The 23,170-nt window shown below is 37.3% G+C and overlaps 1 protein-coding gene across 1 annotated transcript in view; it reads left to right on the plus strand.

The window, feature by feature from the left end:
- VPS13B (vacuolar protein sorting 13 homolog B) overlaps positions 1-23,170 on the plus strand; it is a 634,327-nt gene that overhangs the window by 75,942 nt on the left and 535,215 nt on the right. The window contains exon 16 of the mRNA XM_060195774.1: positions 19,725-19,906. Within this exon, the coding sequence (XP_060051757.1) occupies positions 19,725-19,906 (182 nt within the window). The remainder of the gene's footprint in view (positions 1-19,724; positions 19,907-23,170) is intronic.

The raw sequence follows: 23,170 nt of genomic DNA on the forward strand, positions 1-23,170 counted from the left end.
CCAGCAAAATAGTTAACTGGGAGGATACCTGCTTTATCATGTGCTCAGCCCTGCTTTGAGTCTGGTTCTTACTGCCCTGGGATAGCTTCCTTGTTGTGTTGACTTTCTCTCTCTCCCTCAGGCTTTTTTCTCTCTCACTTTAAAAACATTTCAATTTATTGGGAGAAATTATAGGATAGTTGTTATAGGTGTAATTTCTCATTTTGCTGATAGATATCTGCACACTATACTCACCACTTAGCTGCCAGCTTCTTTAACCATAGTGTACTGAGTCTCCAACTCTTTCAATTCTGAGGACTAGGAAACACTTCCTAACATGTTCTATAAAACCAGCATTATGCTGACACCAAAAGCTGAGACACACAACTTAAGAAAGGAAACTACATGCCAAATATGACGTAGGACTGGAGAGACAGCATAATAGTTATGCAAAAGACTTTCATACTTGAGACTCTAGGTTCCTAAGTTTACTCCTCCACCCCTCTATAAGTGAGAATTGAGCAATGCTCTGGTGTTTCTGTGTCTTTTTGTTTGTATCTCTCTCTCCCTCATTAAAATACAATGAATAAGATACTTTAAAAGTAATAAAATAAAATATATGATTTAAAGAATAATCCTGATGAACATAAATGCTAATGGCTTGATCAAAATCCAAGCAAAACAGATTCAGTGAGACATTAAAAGGATTTTATGTTGTGACCAAGTAAAATTTTTGCCACCTAGGGATGCAAAGATGGCTCCATATACATAAATTGATTAATACAGTCCACATAAACAGAAAAACATGTTTTGGGGGCAGCTGGATGTTACATGGGAAGCATGTCTTCACTTGCCTTTTTTTTTTTTTTTTTTTGGTGGAACTTGAGCCTCATATGTGCATATTCACAGCTCCTGGGCTGACTCCATATAAAGTGACAGAGATAGGGGAAAGAAACCACATTATCAGAATGTCCTTGAATTCTCTGGAGTTCTTTTTGTTGAAGGGCTTAGAACCTGGGCTGTGTGGAAGTCCCTGCCCAGTGAACTATCTCTGCACCCCTCTGCTACTCACTTATCTCTGCTCCCATATACCAGTGATTTTTGTAACATTATTTGCTTTTTAAAATTAAAGTATAGGCTAGTGACTTGTCTGCTTTGCTATGTGCATGACCCACATTCAAGCCTTGCCCCTGCTGCATTAAAGGAAGCTTCAGTGCTATAGTTTCTTCTCTGCCTTTATAAAAAAAAAAAGTAAATTAAAAAGTATAATTTAAATATGGCAAAGTTTTGCAATTTTATGCATGTGTCACTTGGCATATATATATATATGTATATATATACACATATCAAGTGTTGTAATCAGGATATAAAACATTTCTATTTCTATCCACCACTCCACAGTTTTTTCTTTTCCCATTACATGTCCCTCCCCCTTCTTGGAGTATGCCAACTTTTTTTTTTCAAATTTTATTTATAAAGTGGAAATACTGACAAGATTATAGGATAAGAGTGGTACAATTCCACACAGTGCCCACCACCAGAGCTCCATATCCAATCCGTCCCTTCATACCTTCCCTAGTCTTTATCCCTCTGGGAGTATGGACCCAGGATCATTATGGGGTGCAGAAGATGGAAGGTCTGGCTTCTGTAATTTCTTTCCCACTGAACATGTGCGTTGGCAGGTTGATCCATACTCCCAGCCTGTCTCTCTCTTTCCCTAATGGGGCAGAGCTCTGGGAAGTCGGGGCTCCAGGACACATTGGTGGGGTCATCTGCCCAAGAAAGTCAGGCTGGCATCATGGTAGTTTCTGGAACCTGGTGGCTGAAAAAAGAGATAAGATATAAAACAGAACAAATTGTTGACTAATCATGAACCTAAAGGCGAGAATATTGCAGATGAAGATTTGGGGTCTCCGTTTTGGAAAAAGTTGGTCTATTTTACATATATTCCAATGGGTCCATGACTTTACTAGTTTTGCCTGAGCCTGACATCTAATACGTGGATGGACCCAGGGTATTGTCTGGGGAGATGATGTCATAGCTGGGAAAAGGACCAGAAAGTTGCATCAGAGAAGAGAGTAGCTCCCAAATATGGGGAAAGTATATAAATATTGAGTGTAAACCCCATCAATTTGACCTGGGCCCCATATTCAACACAGAAGCCTGTGTAACCTCTGCATCCCTGTAGGCCTGAGCTCGCATTCTGTGGTCACAGCTAGAAACCTTCCAGGCTGCACTAATTTCAGGACCCATCTTCCTTGGGAAGTAGATAGAGTATGTTGTCCAACCTCCCTTAGAACATTCCGTATCATTACTGATCTACATTGAGGGCAAGGCCCTGGCCCACAAAGGGGTCCATTATGTTGTTCCTTATGGAGATGACTAGTGACAGTGGCGAGAGGGATCTGTTAGAGGTCTAGGCCCATTATGTTTGTGTGGGAATCCCAGGACTCCCTGACTAGGCCCCCAGGTGATGGGGTGACCTGATAGTGACTAAGGAGTCATCATTAAAGTCTTATGTCAACTTTTGGTATCGGAGGTGGAGTCCTAAGTGGCCAAGAGTAGCATTTATCTGTTGCCCTATTGTAGGACCATCAAGGATTGACTGACTTGTGAGCTAGCTATTTATTGCTTGTTGCTTTGTTTTTCATTCATACTCATCACACAAAGAATTTGCAGTACTTGTCATCTTTTGATCTGTTGATGGGAAACATCCTCACAGGTGTGAGGTGGTATTTCTTTGTGTTTTTTAATGTGTATTTCTCTAATGATAAGTCAAAATGTCTGTGGGCCATATGTATATAATTTAGTAATTTCACTTGATTTTGGTGGATTGAATTTGCCAGAATTTTGTTAAGGTTCTTTGCATTGATGTTCATCAAGGATATAGGCTATAGTTCCATCCTTTCTCTCTCCCCACCAACACACACACACACACACACACACACACACACACACACACACACACACACACACACACACACACACACAGTCTTTGTCCAATACCATGCCATCTCATTACTTTTTTTTTTTTTTTAAGTAAGAGGCGGCATAGGCAGAGAAGGGACAGAGATGTCACAGCCATTGCTCCATCTTCCATGGAAGTCTCCTAGTGCTTTCTATGGTGTTCTTGTATAGTGTCAGGTTTCAAAAGCAGGCCTTCACACATGGAAAAACAAATGTTGTACTGGGTCAGCCCCCATGCACCCTCTCAGGTCGTTCTTGCATTCATTTATCTCCAAAAAACCATCTTATTCCAATGTAAATAGTATATAAATTGAATATATAATGTCCAAGCAAGAATATTATAGAAAAATAGCAATGCTGTCTAATATTTGAAGAAAATAAACAAGAAAAACGCTGCTGCAAAGTAGGTGAAATACAGTATTTGATACTGCAAAATGAATTTTAACTCATAAGATACGTAACAAATAAAAACACGCATGCCAAAGGAATAGGACGAACGATATCCATAGGTGTTAGTCAGAAGGAAGGGGGTACATAGGAACTGACACTGTCAGAAGTCTGTAAAGGAATATGAAAAGGATAGTGTAATTTCAGAAATAAGCACGAAGTTGAAGATCTCAAGCTATTACATAAGGATAAGAAAATGAAAAAACATAGGAACTATTAAGAAGTACTAGAGAGAAAGCAACATTTGAAAAAATAGAGGATTGTTTATGCATATAAATGTGTTACATATAAGTATATAATTCATAATTGTGTATAAATTTAAGAGACTATTTTTTAAAATATTCCCTTTTGCTCTTGCTTTATTGTTGTAGTTATTGTTGTTATTGATGTCATTGTTGTTGGATAGGACAGAGAGAAATTGAGAGAGGAGGGGAGACAGAGAGAGGGAAGGAAAGACAGACACCCGCAGACCTACTTCACTGCTTATGAAGTGACTCCCCTGCAGGTGGGCAGCCGGGGGCTGGAACCAGGATCCTTATGTCAGTCCTTAGGCTTTGCGCCACCTGTGCTTAACCTGCTGTGCTACCTCCTGATTGAGACTTTTAAAAATGTATTTATTCACATATTTATTTGTTTATTTACTTTCCCTTTTGTTGCCCTTGTTTTTTATTGTTGTAATTATTGTTGTTATTGCTGTCGTTGTTGTTGGACAGAGAGAAATGGAGAGAGATGGGGAAGACAGGGAGAGAGAAAGACGGACATCTACAGACCTGCTTCACCGCCTGTGAAGCGACTCCCCTGCAGGTGGAGTGATCTGTGTCTGGTTAAATATTATATTATGATCTCTCACTGTTGTTATTATTATGCAGCTGTTGATGCCTTCTTTGAGGTCAGTCAGTGCTTTATATTTTGGAGTATACCTGTGTTGAGACCATTATATTGATAATATTTATATCTTAATATTGTCTTTATCCTTTGATCATTATATGGTGTCCATCTCTGTCTCATATTACCTATTTTTCATGTAGTCTCTTTTATTTCACAAGTGTAGTCACTGCTGTATGTTTTTTCCCCTGCATTACTGGCTTGCAATACCTTGCTGCAACCTGTTGCAATTGTCTTTCTTTTGATATGTTTCTGAGAAACGTAGACCTGAGGAATCTTGCTGTATTCTGCCTCTCTGTGCCTTTATATCAATGATTAATGATATATGTAGTTTACTTACAGTCATACTTTTTTTGTCTTGAGGTTAAATTTATATATTTTTTCTTTATTAAATATTTCTTTATTGGATACAGAAATCAAGAGGGAAAGGGGAGACAGGGAATGATTGAGAGACACCTGCGCCACTGCTTCACCGTTTGTAAAGCTTTCAACCAAACAGGTGGGGACCAGGAACTTGAACTTGGGTCTTTCCTCACTGCAGTGCCACTACCTGGTCCCTCTTTTTGTTTGTTTTTCCACTTGCTAATATTTTTTGTAGGTGGTTTTCTATAATGATTTTCTTAGCTGTTTTTTTTTTTTTGTATTTAATGTTTCTATTCCATATTTTGTTATGTTTTTACTATGATTGTTGTGGCTAGTACTATATAAGTCTTTTTGTTTTTAAACTTTTTATTTGTAAAGAATTTTTGTTGTTGTTGTAATTTTATTTATTTATTGGATAGAGATAGAACTTGACAGGAAAAGGGGAGACATAGAGCCGCTTGTAGCACTGCTTCACTGCTTGTGAAGTCTTTTCACCCCGCAGGTGGAGACTGGTTGGCTTGAACTTAAGTGCTTGCACATTGTAACATGTGCTCAACCAAGTATGTCACCACCTGGCCCTTATAACAAGTCTTTTTTAAAGCCGGTCTTTACTCATTATCACTTGATTGTATCTATCAGTCCATTTTTTCCCCTATTCCATTCTATCTCATTGTTCTTTCCTGTTGCTGTCTATATTCCTGGTTCTTTTCTACTGCTTACCACCTTGCTTTACGAGTTTCTTTCTTTTATTCTTTTGGGATTTCTTGCAGTATGTCATCAACACACATATAATTTATATGAGCATTTATATCATATATATTTTTTATTGATGAGACGTGTTGCCTGCGTGATGAATCCACTGCAATTTTTTTTTTCTTTTGGTGTGATTTGATAAGACAGAAGTTGAGAAGAGGAGGAAGAGATAGGGAGAGAGAAAGAGCCTTGCTTCATAGCTTGTGAACCTTCTCCCCCATTGTGGTTGTGTGCTTAACCAGTGTGCCAACTCCTGGCCTCTCCTTTGAGTATTTCTAGCAAGGCAGAATTGGTGACGGCAAGTTCCTATAATGCATTTCAGAAGACCTTTGTCCTTCATATTTGAAGGATAATTTGCAGGATAGAACGTTTGTGGCAGGCAGTTCTCTCCTTTTGTTGTTTGAATATGTCATTACACTCTTCTCTTTGCCTCTAGAGTTTGTAATCAGAAATCTGATCAAAGTTTGATAGTCAAACCTTTTTGTCAACTTTATTCCTTAGGAGCTTATGATCAAATGATTTGTCCTTTAGCTTTGGTAGATTTACAGTGATATCTCAGTGTAGATCTTTTTGGATCCAGGAAGTTGGGAATTCTCTTAACTTCCTATATGTCTACATTCTGAACATAGGAGTATTGCCTAGATGTGGAAAATACTCTAGTTTGGTTTCTATGAATGTGGTCTCTGCTTCATTCTCATTCTTTTCTCCTTCTGATACTCTGATAATTCTCATGTTTATTTTTCCAATGGAGTCTGCTAATTCACAGAATTCCTTCAGCTTTCCTAAACCTTTCTTCTGCATCCTCTTTGAATCACTGTGTGTGTTCATTATATCTACTATCCTAGATATTCTTTACTCTTTGTAGCCAATTCTTGGCTTGCTATCTGAACCTGGAATGCATTCACAGTCTCCTTCATATCCTCAAGCTCTGATGGGACATTTCTTTCTTTCTTTTTTTAATTTGTTTTGTTCCCCCCCCCCCATGAACTCTACTTGGAGATTTTATTTTGCGTTTTGCGGGACCTTTCTTTCTTTTTTTAATTTGTTTTGTTCCCCCCCCCCCCCCCGTGAACTCTACTTGGAGATTTTATTTTGCGTTTCTCATCTCTTTACTAAGACAATATTTCAATTCCAATAGAAATCTATGTTGCTTAGTAAATAGCAGTCTAATTCTTAAAGTGAACTTAAAAATTAAAAGTAATCTTTTCTCTGTTTCATTTAAATTGTTGAATTTGCTTACAGCCTATGCTAAGATGAAAATTTACATAGATCACATTTGAATACTGAAATACTTGTTTATTATCAGAAGGAAGTTTTATTGTTTAAAACCATTTATATATTTTTAAAGGAGGGGCCGGTTGTGGTATACCTGACTGAGTGCATCTGTTACAATGTGCAGGGACCTGGATTTGAGCCCTTGGTCCCTAACTGCAGGGGGCAAGCTTCACAAGTGTTGATAGAGTGCTGCAGATGTCTCTCAATCTCTCTGCCTCCCCCCCTTTATAGATTTCTGGCTGTTTCTAGTCAATAAATAAATATAATAGAAAAAATGAAAAACCATTTATGTATTTTTTTTGGGAGTTGAGAAATATAGAAGTGAGTTCAAGACTTTAAGAATATCCCCCTCGCCCATCATACATGTCCCTTTTCTGTGAATTTGCCTGTGTTGAATACTTTTTAAAAATAACACTTACGGGGAGTCGGGCGGTAGTACAGCGGGTTAAGCACACGTGGCGCAAAGTGCAAGGACCAGCATAAGGATCCCGGATCGCAGTTCGAGCCCCCGGCTCCCCACCTGCTTGGGAGTCGCTTCACAGGCCGTGAAGCAGGTCTGCAGGTGTTTGTCTTTCTCTCCCACTCTCTGTCTTCCCCTCCTCTCTCCATTTCTCTCTGTCCTATCCAACAATGACAACAGTAATAACTACAATAATAAAAACAACAAGGGCAATAAAATGGAATACATAAATATTAAAAAAATAACACTAATGGTTTAAATTTAAAGAAGGAATTCCTCATAAATTTTCTTTATATGACTAATAGTTCAGAATCTTAACTTTTACAGTTAACATAGTTGTTTTTGAACATGTTTTCATCAGATGTTCTTTTTGTTTCTTAAAGCTCATTTTAAGTCTCTGCTAGTGCTTATTTTAGATTTAGTTCTATTACTTTCAACACTTTGCCATATTGCATGTCAAATATCCAGTTATAACATTGTACAAATTATCAATCATTTTAATTACTTGTGTTTTATTAGTGTTTTGTTAATATAGTGATCATTTGTAATATTAAAGCTTACTATTATCCTAAAAATTTATTTTAGAGACTGAGCAATTTTTGGGGGGGAGTGGACGGCATAAGAGTCTCATGCATGCACAGTCTCACTATTCATGGGCCAACTTCATTTTTTTTTTCTCCTTTAGACAGAGAGAGAAAGAACTTGTGGGATAGTGGGGGTAGGTGGGTTACAACAGTAATGCTTCCCCTGGTACCCAGTCATTCCTTAGTAGTTCTGGGGTTTGACCCTGGCCATGCACCGTGCAAAGCAAATGTCTTGTGTGTTGACCTGCCTATCTCTTGTCCTCTTGGCCAGTCTTTCTGTTAATAATCCTAGGAAATACAGCTTTATTATTATTATTATTATTTTGGTCTCCTTCATTTCTATTTTTATAATGCCTAAATAAATGGCCAGATGAAAAATTTAAAGGAGTGTGTACAAGAAAAATAAAGACATGAAAAATACAGCTTTAGGTAATGAGCAACTGTTATTTCCTATTGGGTATTTTAGAGTATATTGAACATACAACATATGTTAACAGACAGCATTGTTAGTCCCATATGAACAGAGGGTTTTCTTTGATTTTTTTTTTTTTTTTTTAACTCGGGGAAAATTTGATGTTTCCCACATGTAATCTTATGATCAGTTGGATATAAAGTTGATTAGAAAAATATGATCTATTTGCCTTTTTTAAGTTTTTTAAGTTTAGTTATTTATCTAGTTGTACTCAAGTGAACATTTACAACTCAGTTTTAGATTTTTGCCTTCTAGTTTGATTTTTGAATATCATTGCAAACCTCTATTGCTTCCTATAAAGGAGGGTTATATTAGCTTTTCCTGTTTGATTTAATCTGTGTACAATAGTGGCTGAATATTTTCCTGTGATGTTTTGTATTTTTTTTTCTTCAGGAGAATTCTGTTATATTTGTGATAGTATATCTATCGCATATTGATTGAGAGAGCAGCGTGTTAGACATCACTAGATCTAGTGTGCTATTTTTTCATTGACTCTAAATTTTAATTTTTTAAATTTATTTTTATTGCTACCAGGTTTATCTCTGGGGCTCAATGTCTGCATGATGAACCAGCAGCAATTTTTTCCTTTTTTTTTTTTTTTTTTAAATATAGACAAGTTGAGAGGCAAGAGAGATAGAGAAGGACAGAGAATCACATGTTGCTCTACTTCCATTGTGTTAGTAGGAACCTGGGTCCTTGCACATGGTGATGTGTGGCCACTGTCTGACGCCCAACTCTATAAAATTCTTTTAAACTATATTTTGGTGATTAATGCATAGAACTTACTGAAATTGGGGTGAGGTGGTGCCACACCTAGTTAAGTGCATGTTAGGATGCACACATACTCAGGTTTGAGCCCTGACTCCCCACCTGCAGAAGGAAAGCTTTGAAAATAGTAAAGCAATGCTGCAGGTGTCTCCTTGTCTCTCTCCCTCTCTCTTCCCCCATCTCAATTTCTGACTGGCTCTATGCAATAAATAGATAAAGATAAAAAAGTTAAAAAAATGAACTTACTGAAATTTAGGAACAATAATATTTGTAGGACTCTATTAAAATATTTAGCAGTAAGTACTTAGAAGATAAAATTCTTAGACTCTCTGGATTCATTATGATAAACTTCTCAACTTCTCTCACTTTTTTTTATCTTTTTTTTGGTTGTTGTTTTTGTTCTTTCCAGAGCACTGTTCAGCTCTGGCTTATGGTGCTGTGGGGGATCACACCTAGGAGTTTAGATACTCAGTCATGAAAGTCTCTTTGCATAATCATTATGCTATTTCCCTTCCACCCATCCTGCATCTTTAATTGACCAATTCTGCTATAAACAGAAACCAATTTTTTTTTTTTGGCCACTAGGGCTATTGCTTTGTCTAGGTGCTTGCCAGAAACCCCACAGCTCCCTGTGCCCATCATTTTTTCTTTGTTTTTTCTCTGATAGATACAGATAGAAGCAGAAAGGGAGAGGCAGGGGGCCACCACAGGCAGCATCACTGCTTCACTGCCTGTTAAGCTTTTCACCTGCAAGTGGGAACTGGGCTTTTGAGCCCCATCACCCACGCATAGTAATGCATGTACTCTGCCTGATGTGCCACTTCCAGAACCCCCATGGTAATTTATTTGGATTTTACAAACTGACCTTTTCTAATTTGTAAGTTAAGCATTAAATTTGTTTTTGTGGATCTGGAACTGGAGAATTTAATAACGATTGAGAAGATTTTAGGATAAGAGGGGTATAATTCCATACAATTCCGAGTAACAGAGTTTTGTAGCCCATCGCTTCCATTGGAAGATTCCCTTTTCTTTATCGCTTTGGGAGTATGGACCAAAGATTTTCATGGAGTGCAGAAGGTGAGAGATCTGACTTCTATGATTACTTCTCCACTGGACATGGGCATTGGCTGGTCGATCCATATCCCCAGCCTGCTTTTATCATTCCGTAGTGGGGCAGAACTCTGAGGGAGTTAGGATTCCCTGGTACACTGTTGAGGTTGTCTGCACAGGGAAGTCAGGTTGGCGGGCATCATGGTAGCATCTGCAACTTGGTGCTGAAAAACATTGATATAAAGCAGAACAAATTATTTAATAATCAGGAACCTAAAGGTAAGAATAGAGCAGATGAGATTTGGGATCTTCATGTTGAAGAAGGCAGAAGTCTGTTTTAGGTATAGTCCAAGTGGCCCATGACTTTACTAATTTTGCCTGGGCCAGAGAGCTATCAAACAGGTGAGCTAAAAGTATTGCCTGGGAGGTTTGTGTCAGAGTTGGGAATAGGACTAGAAAGCTGGATCAGGGTAGAGAGTAGCTCCTAAATATGGGAAAGATATTTAAATACCATTAACTGTAAACCCCATGGATCTGATCCAGGGTCCATGTCTGTTTGTATTTAGGTCAGGAGCCTGAATAACCTCTGTATCCCTATTGGTGTGAGCTTACATTCCATGTTCACATTCTAAGCTGCACTCAATTCAGGATCAGTCTTCCTTGAATGGCAGAGTATGTTGACCCAGCCCCCCTTTGGAGAGTGGGGTATTTTTTACCAGTGTTATTTTACGTTGAGTGCAAGGTTCTGTTGTAGAGGCCCACAAAAGGTTTTATGATGTTCCTTTTGGAGATGACCATTATGGTGGAGAAAGGGATCTGTTAGGGGTATAGGCTCATCATATCTATATGGGATCTCAGGATCCTCTGACTAGGGTTGGCCTGGTAGTGACCAAAGGGGCCATCATTAAAGTGTGCTGGTCTCTTGCCCGTATCCAGCTTTTGTAGTCTGTACGTTATCTGACAGGGTTAGGCTTAGAGTGATTGAGAGAAGTGAAATAGGGAGTAGGTGAGATGAATGGGTCTCAGTAGAAGATACTTAAGTACGGGAGTCGGGCGGTAGCGCAGCTGGTTAAGTGCAGGTGGCGCAATGCACAAGGACCGGCATAAGGATCCTGGTTCGAACCCTGGCTCCCCACCTACAGGGGAGTTGCTTCACAGGTGGTGAAGCAGGTCTGCAGGTGTCTATCTTTCTCTCCTCCTCTCTGTCTTCCCCTCCTCTCTCCATTTCTCTCTGTCCTAGCCAACAACGACAACAATAATAATAACTACAACAATAAAACAACAAGGGCAACAAAAGGGAATAAATATTTAAAAAAAGTATAAAAAAAGAAAATACTTAAGTACTTTATATGTTGTCTTTTTTAAATCTTTCTACTTACTTTGCTGCACTTATTGTAGAGTATTGCATCCTTTTACTTTAAGTTACATATTTTCCCCTAACTTATGCATACATATGCACATGCATCCTATCTTATGGGCCCTGGTCTATACCTAGGTTCTATACCTTTGTTAGGAGGTGTGCCACCCAAAATGGAACTAAGGAGTCCTGTGAGCTAGGAAAGGTCTCACTGGAGTTTTGGAGCTGGAGAGTTAGGAAAGCCATGCATGGCAGAGTGGTGTCATGGTGTCTCACCTTGTGTCTTTCTCTTCCTTTTCCTCTTCATCCTTCTATGTCTGAAGTTGAAAGCAGAAAAATACAAGTCCTTTAGTATCATCATTTTCCAGGAGAAAGGTTCCAGTAGAGAAAACAAAAGAATAACACACTCACATGTATCCATAAATTAGGGAAAAATATATACCAGGAAGCAAAAGTACTGCAGTGAGTCAGTGTAAAGTTCATAATGAAATACTGTCTACTTAGACTTAAATACATTCTTCACCTACTTTCTGTTACACTTCCCTCACTCACTCCAAAGCGAACCCTATCAAAGCAAGGGCTGTAAAAGCTGAATAAGGGCAAGAGACTGGCACACTTTAATGATGACTCTTCAATCACTATCAGGCCACCCCATCAGCTGGGGCCCTGGTCGGGGAGTCCTGAGACTCCCAAACAGACATGATGGGCCTAGACCTCAAATAAATCCTTCTCCATTGGTACGGGTCATCTCTACCAGAAACAACACAATAGACCCCTTTGTGGGCCCTCATTACCCTCTACTTGGATCAACAATGGTAGAGAATGTTCCATCCTCTGAAGGGAGGCTGGACAACATACTCTGTGCTACACCTGAGGAAGATGGATCCTGATATTGGGGCAGCTTGGAACATTCCTACTTAGGACCACAGAATGTGAGCTTAGATCTGCAGGGATGCAGAGGTCACATAGGCTCCTAAGTTGAATATGGGGCCCAGATGGGGTTTACAGTCAATAATATTTATAAACCGTTGCCATATTTGGGAGCTACTCTTTTTCCTGATCCAGATTTTCTGGTCCTTTTTTCCCAGCCATGACATCATCTTCCCAGACAATAACTTGGATCCACCTACATATCAGATTTCAGGCTCAGGGAAAAACAAAAAACAAAGAAACAACTAGTATAGCCACAGGCCCTTTGGAATATAACTAAAATATGCCTACTAGCTATCTACAAAACGGAGACCCCCTCCCCAGTTCTTCATCTGCACTATTCCAGCCCTTAGGTTCATGATTAGTCAACAGTTTGTTTGGCTTTATAGGTTAACTCTTTTTTCAGCCACCAGGTTCCAGATGCTGGCATGATGCCAACCAGACTTCCCTGGACAGACAACCCCACCAATATGTCCTGGAGCTTTGATTCCTGAGAACCCCACCCCACTAGCGAAAGAGAGAGGCAGGCTGGGAGTATGGATTGACCTGTCAATGCCCATGTTCAGCGGGGAAGCGATTACAAAAGCCAGACCTTCCACCTTCTGCATCCCACAGTGACCTCTGGTCCATACTCCTAGAGGGTTAAAGAATAGGAAAGCTGTCAGGGGAAGGGATGGGATATGTATTTCTTGTGGTGGGAATTGTGTGGAGTTGTACCACTCTTATCCTATGATTTTTGTCAGTGTTTCCTTTTTATTAAAAAAAAAAAAAGGGAGTCGGGTGGTAGCACATCGGGTTAAGTGCACATGGCACAAAGCACAAGGACCGACCGGCATCAGGATCCCGTTCGAGCCCCCGGCTCCCCACCTGCAGGGGGTTCCCTTCACACGCGGTGAAGCAGGTCTGCAGGTGTCTATCTTTCTCTCTCCCCTCTTTGTCTTCCCCTCCTCTCTCCATTTCTCTCTGTTCTGTCCAACAATGACTACATCAGTAATAACTACAGCAATGAAACCACATGGGCAACAAAAGGGAATAAATAAAGAAATATTAATAAAAAAATCTTAAAAAAAAAAGAATAACACCCATGTACATCAGAATTGAAACCAGAAGACCTATAGATAAAACATGATGGATACTCTTTAGCACTTTGACCAAGGAAATACTTGATGGTGCAACTCCAATAGCAGAAAAAAAAAAAAAAGAAAAAGAAAGTGCAAATACTGACAAATCAAACTAATCCAAAGTTATTTGCAGAACTGCTTCATTACTTGTGAAGCTTCCCTCTGCAGGTGAGGACTAAGGCCTTGAACCAGGATCCTTGCGCATGGTAATTTGTGTACTCGAAAAGTACATCTGTACTCAGTCCATTCTCAACCATATTTTTTATAGTTATTTGAAAATATTAATACCACTGGATTAAAAATAGTTAATATTGGTAGGGATAGTGATAAAGGGGGTACTTTGTACACTGATAATGAATATGAAAGTTGATTCCAACTGTAATATTCAACATGCATTAAAAAGACCAATGTAGAATCATATATACTGATGTAGATTAAAAAATTTTTTTTTTGTATTGCCAGACTGGGAACTGCATCTGTAGCCTCACATGTTTATTATACCCTATCTTAGTAACCATCTTGGCTGATTTTGTAAACTCTTTATATGGGAGACAGACCTTGATACTGGTCCACCAACCGTGGTGGTCTCATGTGGTCTCTGGGCCTCAAACCTTGTCAGTGGTAGTTACGGCACACAGTCTACTGCTGAGCCATCGCCTGGCCCTAGAATGCTCTTAATGATCTCTAAGATACATTGTTTGTGAAAACATTCTGTCAACTTGTTCATATCCTTCCCCTCAATTATATATGTATCTATGAATGAATAAAAGGAATAGGCAGGGAGATTTGTAGAGGTACATCAGTGTTTAATTTTGCCTGCTGTTTAATGTGTTTCTTTTCTTTGCATAATTATATTTAAGGAAAATAGTTGATATAAAAATTAAATAAAATTTTCTTAGCTTTTTAAACTAATTTCTAAATTGAGTTAGTGGAGTTTTTTATTCATTTTATCTTGGAAAATGTGATCTAATCTTATTTGACTCCACAGGATATGAGTAATAACAAAAATACATTTTTAGATCCAATTTATAGGTTGAAACTTTGCATTTGGGGACTTTATATAAACCTTGAGATCCAGCTGTTGCTGAGGATATTTTTTCAATTGCTATGACGTTTATTAATTTGAAAAGAATGAATGACTGTTTAAATATATGCATGGCAAAGCTTTTATGATATTTCTATGAATATAAATGCTTTATGTAGGTTAGTTCCTTTGCATCAAGGTGTAAGGAACACCCCGTTCCTTTTTTTATAATTTTAGAGAAAGGATAATTTTTTTCCCATAGAATTGCCAAATTGGTCTAGGAATTTCATAAGCTCTGTATTGCACCTTATCAGCAAACAGTTCAGAGTCCTGTCAATTATTTGTTACTTAGTACAAATTAATTTTCAATCTTAATTGTATACAATCAAGACCTACTTGTTTTATTTCCTTAAATTTATCCTGGAGTTTGTCCAAGTTAAGCTTTAATGAGTTGTTTATCTCACTAGTTACATTAGGATTTATTTTTCCCTGGAGAGTAATACTTAGATTGATAGGTTTTAGACCTATCCTATAGCATGAACATATGTTCAGACTTAGAATATGTGAAATAGACATTTTTTAAATAAATTTTTTAATTTTCACCAACATCACTGTTAAAATGTAGATTTAGTAGTACTTCAAAAGAGTTAAAGAAGTCTCAAAGTTAATAATTTTGGTATGAATTTTACTGTTTAAAAAATTTATAGTGGCATAAATCACCAGGAAATTTATACCTTTATTGTATATTTTATTGGCATTTTAATGGGCTCCCCTAATAGCTGAAAATATGTAATAAAAACTATTGATTTGTTTAAAAATTTCTCAGTCATATGTTATCTTTGATGAGTTAATGCTGCTAAAATGGATTTACTATTTTCTGTAAATTGTTAATCTGTTAGAGATTCAAAATTACATGAGAGAAAACTCTTCATTGTTACTTTTCCATTAACAGGTACATTTCATAAGAACCGTCTATTGCTGAAGAATTTTTAAATGGTTTATTTTAGTTTCAGTATTACTGGTGTACTTCACAGTGGTATAATAAAAATTACTTTTATTTATAATTGGTTACAGCTGTAAAATAAAAGCATGAAAATATGTCCTGTGTGTTATATAATTTACTTGTTTATTGTTGAATTTTGACTTCTATACAAAGTGAATTATTTCCTTGATGTTTAATTAGTTCTAGAGGAACAAATTGCCATGTACCCTGGGGCATTATAGAAGGGAGTTGGATGGTCATGTGCCCTATTAAGGGCTCAAATTACCAAACGGAAGGAAGGACCTGGTTTCGAACTCTTGCTTTCCATCTTGCCAGGGGTTCTGGTTCACAAGTGGTTAAGTAGGTCTGCAGATCTTTTTCTCCATCTCTCTATCTCCCCATCCTTTCTCAATTTGTCTGTGTTCTATCTAGTAATAATAAAAAGATTAGGGGACAAAGGCAAAAAAAATTATTGAAAATTAATCTTTTTGACTTTCTTGATGTTATCCATTTGGGAACCATATTATATGATATATGCTTACTTCAGAGAAGTGTATTATTGCTAGTAGCTGAATTTGTTATAAAATAGTAAATCTTCACTAATAAAAATAGAATTCTTGACTATAGATTTGCCTTATAAATACTTCTTATTTGTAAGCATGTGACCCTAACTATGCAACATAGGATCTCCTAAATGCCACAGACTGTCACACTATGCATTCTTTATAGTGTAGGCTATAGTGTTTTAGAAATAAAAGACTGCCTGGGCTTTGGCTGTGGTTTAACAGATGGGAGGTTTATTACATCCAAGTTATTTAGGTACAGCAGAATAAGCAAATGAGCAACGATCAGCTAGTCATGAGTCCATAAGCTAGTTGCCAGCTCTCAGCTACATGTGTTCACGTCTTGGGGAAACTTATTGTATATATTGAGCACTTATTGTATATATTGAGCATTTTTAATTTTTAACCATATTTGCTTTTACAGTCTTTATCTTAAAGTCTGCTTTTTAGTTCACAGATATTTTTAATGTTTGCATCCTTTTATGGATTGCTGTTTGGACACTTTAATTATGTGAAACACTACATTTAAACACAGAAACAGACCAATGAGGCATCTATTAAGTTGATATTCCAGGGCAAAAATTCCAAAAATATAATTTTCCTGTATCACTGTTTAATAGGAACCTTGGTATAATGTAAATAAAAACTTCATATGTAAATATAACATGCAGGGTTCTGGATAAGATTATGTGGTTTTCAGTTCTTAATTTTTAGCTGTTCTATACTGATTGGTACTACATTTCTTTCTTTTATTTTTTATTTATTTATTTATTTATTTAAGAAAGGAGACATTAATAAAACCATAGGCTAGGAGGGGTACAACTCCACACAATTCCTGCCACCCAGTCTCCATATCCCATTCCCTCCCCAATAGCTTTCCCATTCTCTATCTCTCTGGGAGCATGGACCCAGGGTCCTTATGGGTTGCAGAAGGTGGAAGCTCTGGCTTCTGTGATTGCTTCCCCGCTGAACAAGGGTGTTGACTGGGCGATCCATACTCCCAGTCTGCCTCTCTTTTTCCCTCGTAGGGTGGGTCTCTGGGGAAGCAGAGCTCCAGGACACATTGGTGGGGTCTTCAGTCCAGGGAAGTCTGGTTGGCATCATGCTGGCATCTGGAACCTGGTGGCTGAAAAGAGAGTTAACATACAAAGCCAAATTGTGGAGCAATCATGGACCCAAAGGTTGGAATAGTGGAGAGGAAGTGTTGGGGGGTACTCACTGCAAACTCTAGTGTACTTCTGCTTTCAGGTATATATTTTGCCCTAGTTTATGAATATGTGTGAATATATGTTCTATCTCATGGAACCTGGTGTATATCTAGGTTTTGGGACTTTGTTAGGAAGTGAACCACCTGGGATGGAATTAGAGAATACTATGAAAGGAAAGGTCTCACCCGAGTAATGAAGCTGAAGGGTTGTCATTCTACACCTGAAGTCTCTGGACACAGTCTGAGCTGAAGCATGCTGAGGTGTCACTCATTGCATTGATTAGATTGTGATTGGCGGATGCCGTATTATTTGATATCAATTGGGAGAACCATGTGGGAAAGTGGGCCCTATCCTAAGGTTCCAGGACTGGGGGAAATATAGGCTCTGTAGTGGAAATGTGAGGTTCCTCCTGTCTTAGGGTTAAAGAAGACAATGGATAGTTATTGTTATCATCACATTATTTGGTAATTGGGTTAACTTTGAAAAGTCCCTTTGTTAGGGTTTGCTGTGTAATACCCAGTATCTTGTATATAGCTGTGCCACTGGTTGCTTCTGATCTACTTGGTCTAGGCTTTTGAGAGAGTCCGCATATCAAAGACTCAGCCTGTATATATAAAAAGACTCAGTCTGTGTTTTAAAAAGTTCGAGACATACAATCCAATTTTCCCCCTAATAATAATTAAATAGTGATTTATATGACTACACTTTACTAGGAGTGTACATAAACACCATTCCCACCACCAAAAGACTGTGTCCCATCCCCCCCCCACTGGCCCAGGAAACCGAATGTCCACCCTCCCCCTCACCACAGGGTTTTTACTTTGGTGCCCTACTTTCAATTTAGTCAGAGCCTGCTTTTAGTTTCCCTTTCTGATCTTCTTTCTCAACCTCTGTTGATGACTGGGATCATCCCATACTCATCTTTATCTTTCTGACTTAGCTCACTTAACATAATTCCTTCTAGCTCTATCCAAGATGGGTCAGAGAAGGTGGGTTCATTGTTCTTAATAGCTGCATAGTATTCCATTGTGTATATATACCACAGCTTTCTCAGCCATTCATCTGTTGTTGGGCACCTGGGTTGCTTCCAGTTTTTAGCTATTATGAATTGTGCTGCTATGAACATAGGAGTACACACCTCTTTTTGGTTGGGTGTTATAGAGTCCTTGGGGTATATCCCCAGGAGAGGAATTACTGGGTCATATGGAAGGTCTATGTCTAGCCTTGTCAGAGTTCTCCAGACTGCTGTCCACAGAGACTGGACCAATTTACATTCCCACCAGCAGTGCAAAAGGGTTCGTCTGTCCCCACATCCTCTCCAACATTTGCTGCTGCTGTCCTTTTTGATGTATGCCATTCCTACAGGAGTGAGGTGGTATCAACGTTGTCTTTATTTGCAGTTCTCTGACAATCAGTGACCTGGAGCAATTTTTCATATGTTTGTTAGCCTTTTAGATCTCCTCTGAAGTGAATGTTTTGTTCATTTCCTCTACTCATTTTTGGATGGGGTCATTTGCTCTTTTGGTGCTAAGTTTGCTGAGCTATTTGTACATTTTGGTTATTAGTCTCCTGTTTGATGTATGGCATGTGAAGATCTTCTCCCATTCTGTGAGGGGTCTCTTTGTGTGATAGTTTCTTTGGCTGTGCAGAAGCTTTTCAATTTGATATAGTCCCGTTGGTTTGTTTTTGCTTTAGTCTTCCTTGCAATTGGGTTTGTTTCATCAAAGATGTCCTTGAGGTTTAGGTGGGAAAGTATTTTACCAATGTTTTCCTATAAGTATTTGATTGTTTCTGGTCTGACATCCAGGTCTTTGATCCATTTGGAGTTGATTTTTTGTTTCTGGTGAGATAAAGTGGTTCAATTTCATTCTTCTGCATGTTTCAACCTAGTTTTCCCAGCACCATTTATTGAAGAGAGCCTCCCTTTTTCCATTTAATACTTTGGGTCCCCTTATCAAAGATTAGATGTCCATAGGTGACTAAATTTATTTCTTTGTGTCTTGATTTATTCGTTTGAAAAATGAAAATATTACATCCCTAAAGGACTTAATAGCTATAAAACAGAATACTATAGATCTGCTAGTTCATTTTTTTAAAACATAAGTCTGTCTTTATTTAATTTTTGCGTGTCATCCTCCTTCTTTTAACAAATATTTTACTTAATTTTATGAGGGAGAGACAGAGTACTACTCAACTAGGACATATGGTGGGAAAGGACATTAGATGTGGTCCCTGAGACATGCACGTCCCATGCTGTAATGTGCTCAGCTATTCCCTGGCTTTTATAATTATAATTATTTTCTATTCCAATATCTGCTAGTACATCTTTAATGGTTAACTATTACTATTTCTATTGCATTGTTATTTTTGATGATTGAAGTGACTGAGAAGTTATAATTTCCTGATTAGAATATATGTATGGACATTCTAGTTTGTATTTTTATTGTAAGCTGTTTTGAAACCGTTAGTAAAACTGCACATCTGTTTGACATAATTCAGTTATTAATGCTTAAATTTTTACTTCTCTTTTGTGCAGGACCAACAGATCTCAGATTCCTATAACTGAAGGTATATTTGAACTTCCAAATCTCACACTTCAAGGCACAAGGGCACAGACACTTCTGCTACAAGCAATATATCAAAGTTGGTCTCATATTGGAAATGTTAGCTCTTTAGCAATAAATGAAGCTTTGATGAATGAAGTTTTCCAAACTAGAGGTATGAATATAGTCTTCTTAATAGTTACTTGGATCACTCTTATTAGAAGTGACTAATATTGTTTAAATCTATATCTAACGTGATCAATTGTAGTATATTTCTGTGTAAATAGGTATTTGGGACTCACAAGATTCAGGATATGAATTTAATCACTTATTTATTCCCTTCCTCCCAATTTCTGGATATATTTTGAGTTATAAGAGATTATTTTTCAATAACGTCTTGTATATTTGTTCTTTTGGCCTTATAGTGATAAGAGATCAATATATGTATTTGTAATGATAATCAAATCAAGTATAAATACTTATATTTTATTATGCATGTGAATGACATTCTTGATCATAGTATTTTAAAATTTACTAAGATAATTATTCTTGTTGGTTATAATACACAGTCTTACATTGTAAATGAGTTAACTACTAAAAATAGAAAATTGGCTTTGGTGCTCATGAGATATATTTTTTATTTTTTTAAATTTACACATAAATGAAGTGTCTATAGATATCTATTTTGTTTTTTAGGTTCAACAAAATCATGATACTCTTGTCACTAACACAAAAAGTAGTTTCTAAAGAACTATACATTTTTACCAGGTGCCTTCTTCCTTAAAATATTTTATAAAATAGATTTGTTAGACTGGAAATGATAAAATACATAGAAGAAAATACTTCATATTGGGAAAGATTTTTTTTTTATTCCATTCCATACATCAGATAGAGGACTTATATCCTTAGACTTAGATACCCTCCTCACCTCCTACTATACTTTCCTCTCACTCCAAAGGACTTATATCCAAAATATGTAACAAGATCACAAAACTCTGCAACAAATAATCATGCAACCCTCTGAAAAATGGGGAGAGGATATAAACAGATTTCACCAAATAAGAGACTCTGATGAAAAATAGGCATATGAAAAAATAGTTAAATTACTTTATCAGAGAAGTACAAATTAAGACAACAGGGAGATGCCACCTCACACCTGTAAGAATGTCAAGCATTAAAATGGTCAGACGCAAGATTTGGCAAGGATGTGGTGAAAAAGGAGCCCTATTACACTCTTGAGGGGAATGTAGGTTTATCCAGTACCTGTGAAAAACAGTCTAGATATTCCATGAAATATTAAAAATGGACCAACCATCCAACCAATCTGGCAGTTCCTTTGAAAGAACACAAACACATCTGAGGAGATTTTTGTATGTCTATATTCGTCACAGCATTATTTATAACCACTCAAATATGAAGTAACTCAAAACTGTAGCAATGCAGGACAGTGTCCACACAGGCAGTAAACTGGAGAATGGTTAAGGTAGTTGCTTTTTGTCTGTCTGTCTCAGGTGTAGATAATGCTGAAATTTTTCTGTTTTGTTACTGCTTAGAACTTGATGGAATGTTAAGTGAAATAAGTCAGAAACGGAAAGGCAAACACCAGGTTCATAGATGGGTTTTACGGCTAAAAGGAAGATATAGGGTAAAACCCAGTTAGCTGTGGTCTACTGCTCAGATCCAAAGATTCTAAAAGAGGAATGAGGAAAGAACTGAAAAGTGGGGTGGGGTCTCAAAGTCCTGTGGTGGTAGAGGAGTTCAAGTTGGAGACAGTGGTGTGTGAACAACCATCGTCGAAGATGCACACCAGTGACAATAGTCTTGTAAATCAGTATTTTCCCAATAAAGCAATTTACAAAAAGAATACAAGAAGTATTGCTAAATATGAAATAGTGAAACAATAATTGTCCTTTTTCTTTTGATTTGATTTCTTTTAATAAGTTGTGAGAAATGGTTATGTGTTGTGAAGTGCCTCATTAGATTGGCAAATGTTTTAATTAATTAATTTATTTTTTTAGTTTATTAGATAGAGACAGAGAAACATTGAGAAGGAAGGGGAGAAAAAGAAGGAATGAGATAGAAAGATACCTGTAGACTTGCTTCACTACTCATGAAGCTTATGGGAACCAGGAATTTTAACCCAGGTCCTTATACACTGTAATGTGTGCACTTAACCAGGTGTGCCACCACCTGGCACCCTTGATGATGATCTTTTACCCAATTTTTTTTCCCTCATTTGTAGCCTAAGTATGTCTTTATATCTGACCTTTTTGTTTCTTAGGAATGATTTCATTTTAAATACTAGTCCTGATTCTTAGTTTACATCATTATTTTCCAATCCTTTATAATCTTATTATTTGCTTTCTTTTTTTAAATTAGTAATTTAAAATTTTTAAAATTATTTCCACACAACTCCCTCAACCAGAGTTCTGTAACCCCAGATTCCTAAAGATAACCATTCTACTTCTCCCAAGGTCTTAGATATGGGTTGACTATTTTTTTTTTTAAGTTTATATGCTTTGATTCTCTATGTTCCACATGTAAGTAAAATACTGAAGTTGTCCTTCACTTTCTTACTTTACTATAATAATCAACTCTAGTTCCATTCATTTTATCCCAAAGGACAAATATCTTTTTAACAAATTGCTGAGTAGTACTCCACTGAGTTTATTTCCCCACAATTCCTTTATCCATTCACCTGTTGACAGACATTTAAGTTGGTTCCATAGTTTGGCTATTGTGAATAATTCTGCTGTGAACATGGAGGTGCACATATGTCCCTTTGAATTAGTTTTTTTGTTCCATTTTTTTGATAAATGTCTAGGAGGGGTATTGGCTGGATCATAAGGTATTTCCATTTTTTTTTTTTTAAGGATTCTCCATACTGTCCTCCATAATGTCTGTATCAGTTTGCATTTCCACTAGTAATGCAATAGTGTTCGTCTTTTTCCACATACTCTCCAACACTTATCATTGTCCTGTTGTGTTGATAAAGGCCATTCTCACAAGTGTGAGGTGGAATCTCAATGTGGTTTTAATTTGCCTTTCTCTCATGATGAGTGAAAGGAGGAAGCATTTCCACATATCTGTGGGCCAGGTGACTTCTTTTTTAGAGAACTTATTTTTATCCTCTCCCCACTTGTTTTGTCAGCCTTTTATTCTTTTAAACATTTTATTTCAACATTTTATGTTATGAATTCCATATTGTTCTTATTACTCAACTTGATTCCCAAGGTCAGTCATTTTATTGATACCGATCTTCTCATTGCATTTCCCCCGCTTCTTTCTTTCATCATTACCTTCTTCTCCATGTCTGTGTTTTCTTCAGAACATGGTGTATGTTCTGCTTGGAATATGCCCCACCTTCCATGGAGTTTAGCCCATTTTCTTTCTTGTATAGTGGTGAGGATCTATATCAGAGTGTCATATATGGAAGACA

This window comes from Erinaceus europaeus, chromosome 8, assembly GCF_950295315.1.
Source record: "Erinaceus europaeus chromosome 8, mEriEur2.1, whole genome shotgun sequence".
NCBI lineage: Eukaryota > Metazoa > Chordata > Mammalia > Eulipotyphla > Erinaceidae > Erinaceus > Erinaceus europaeus.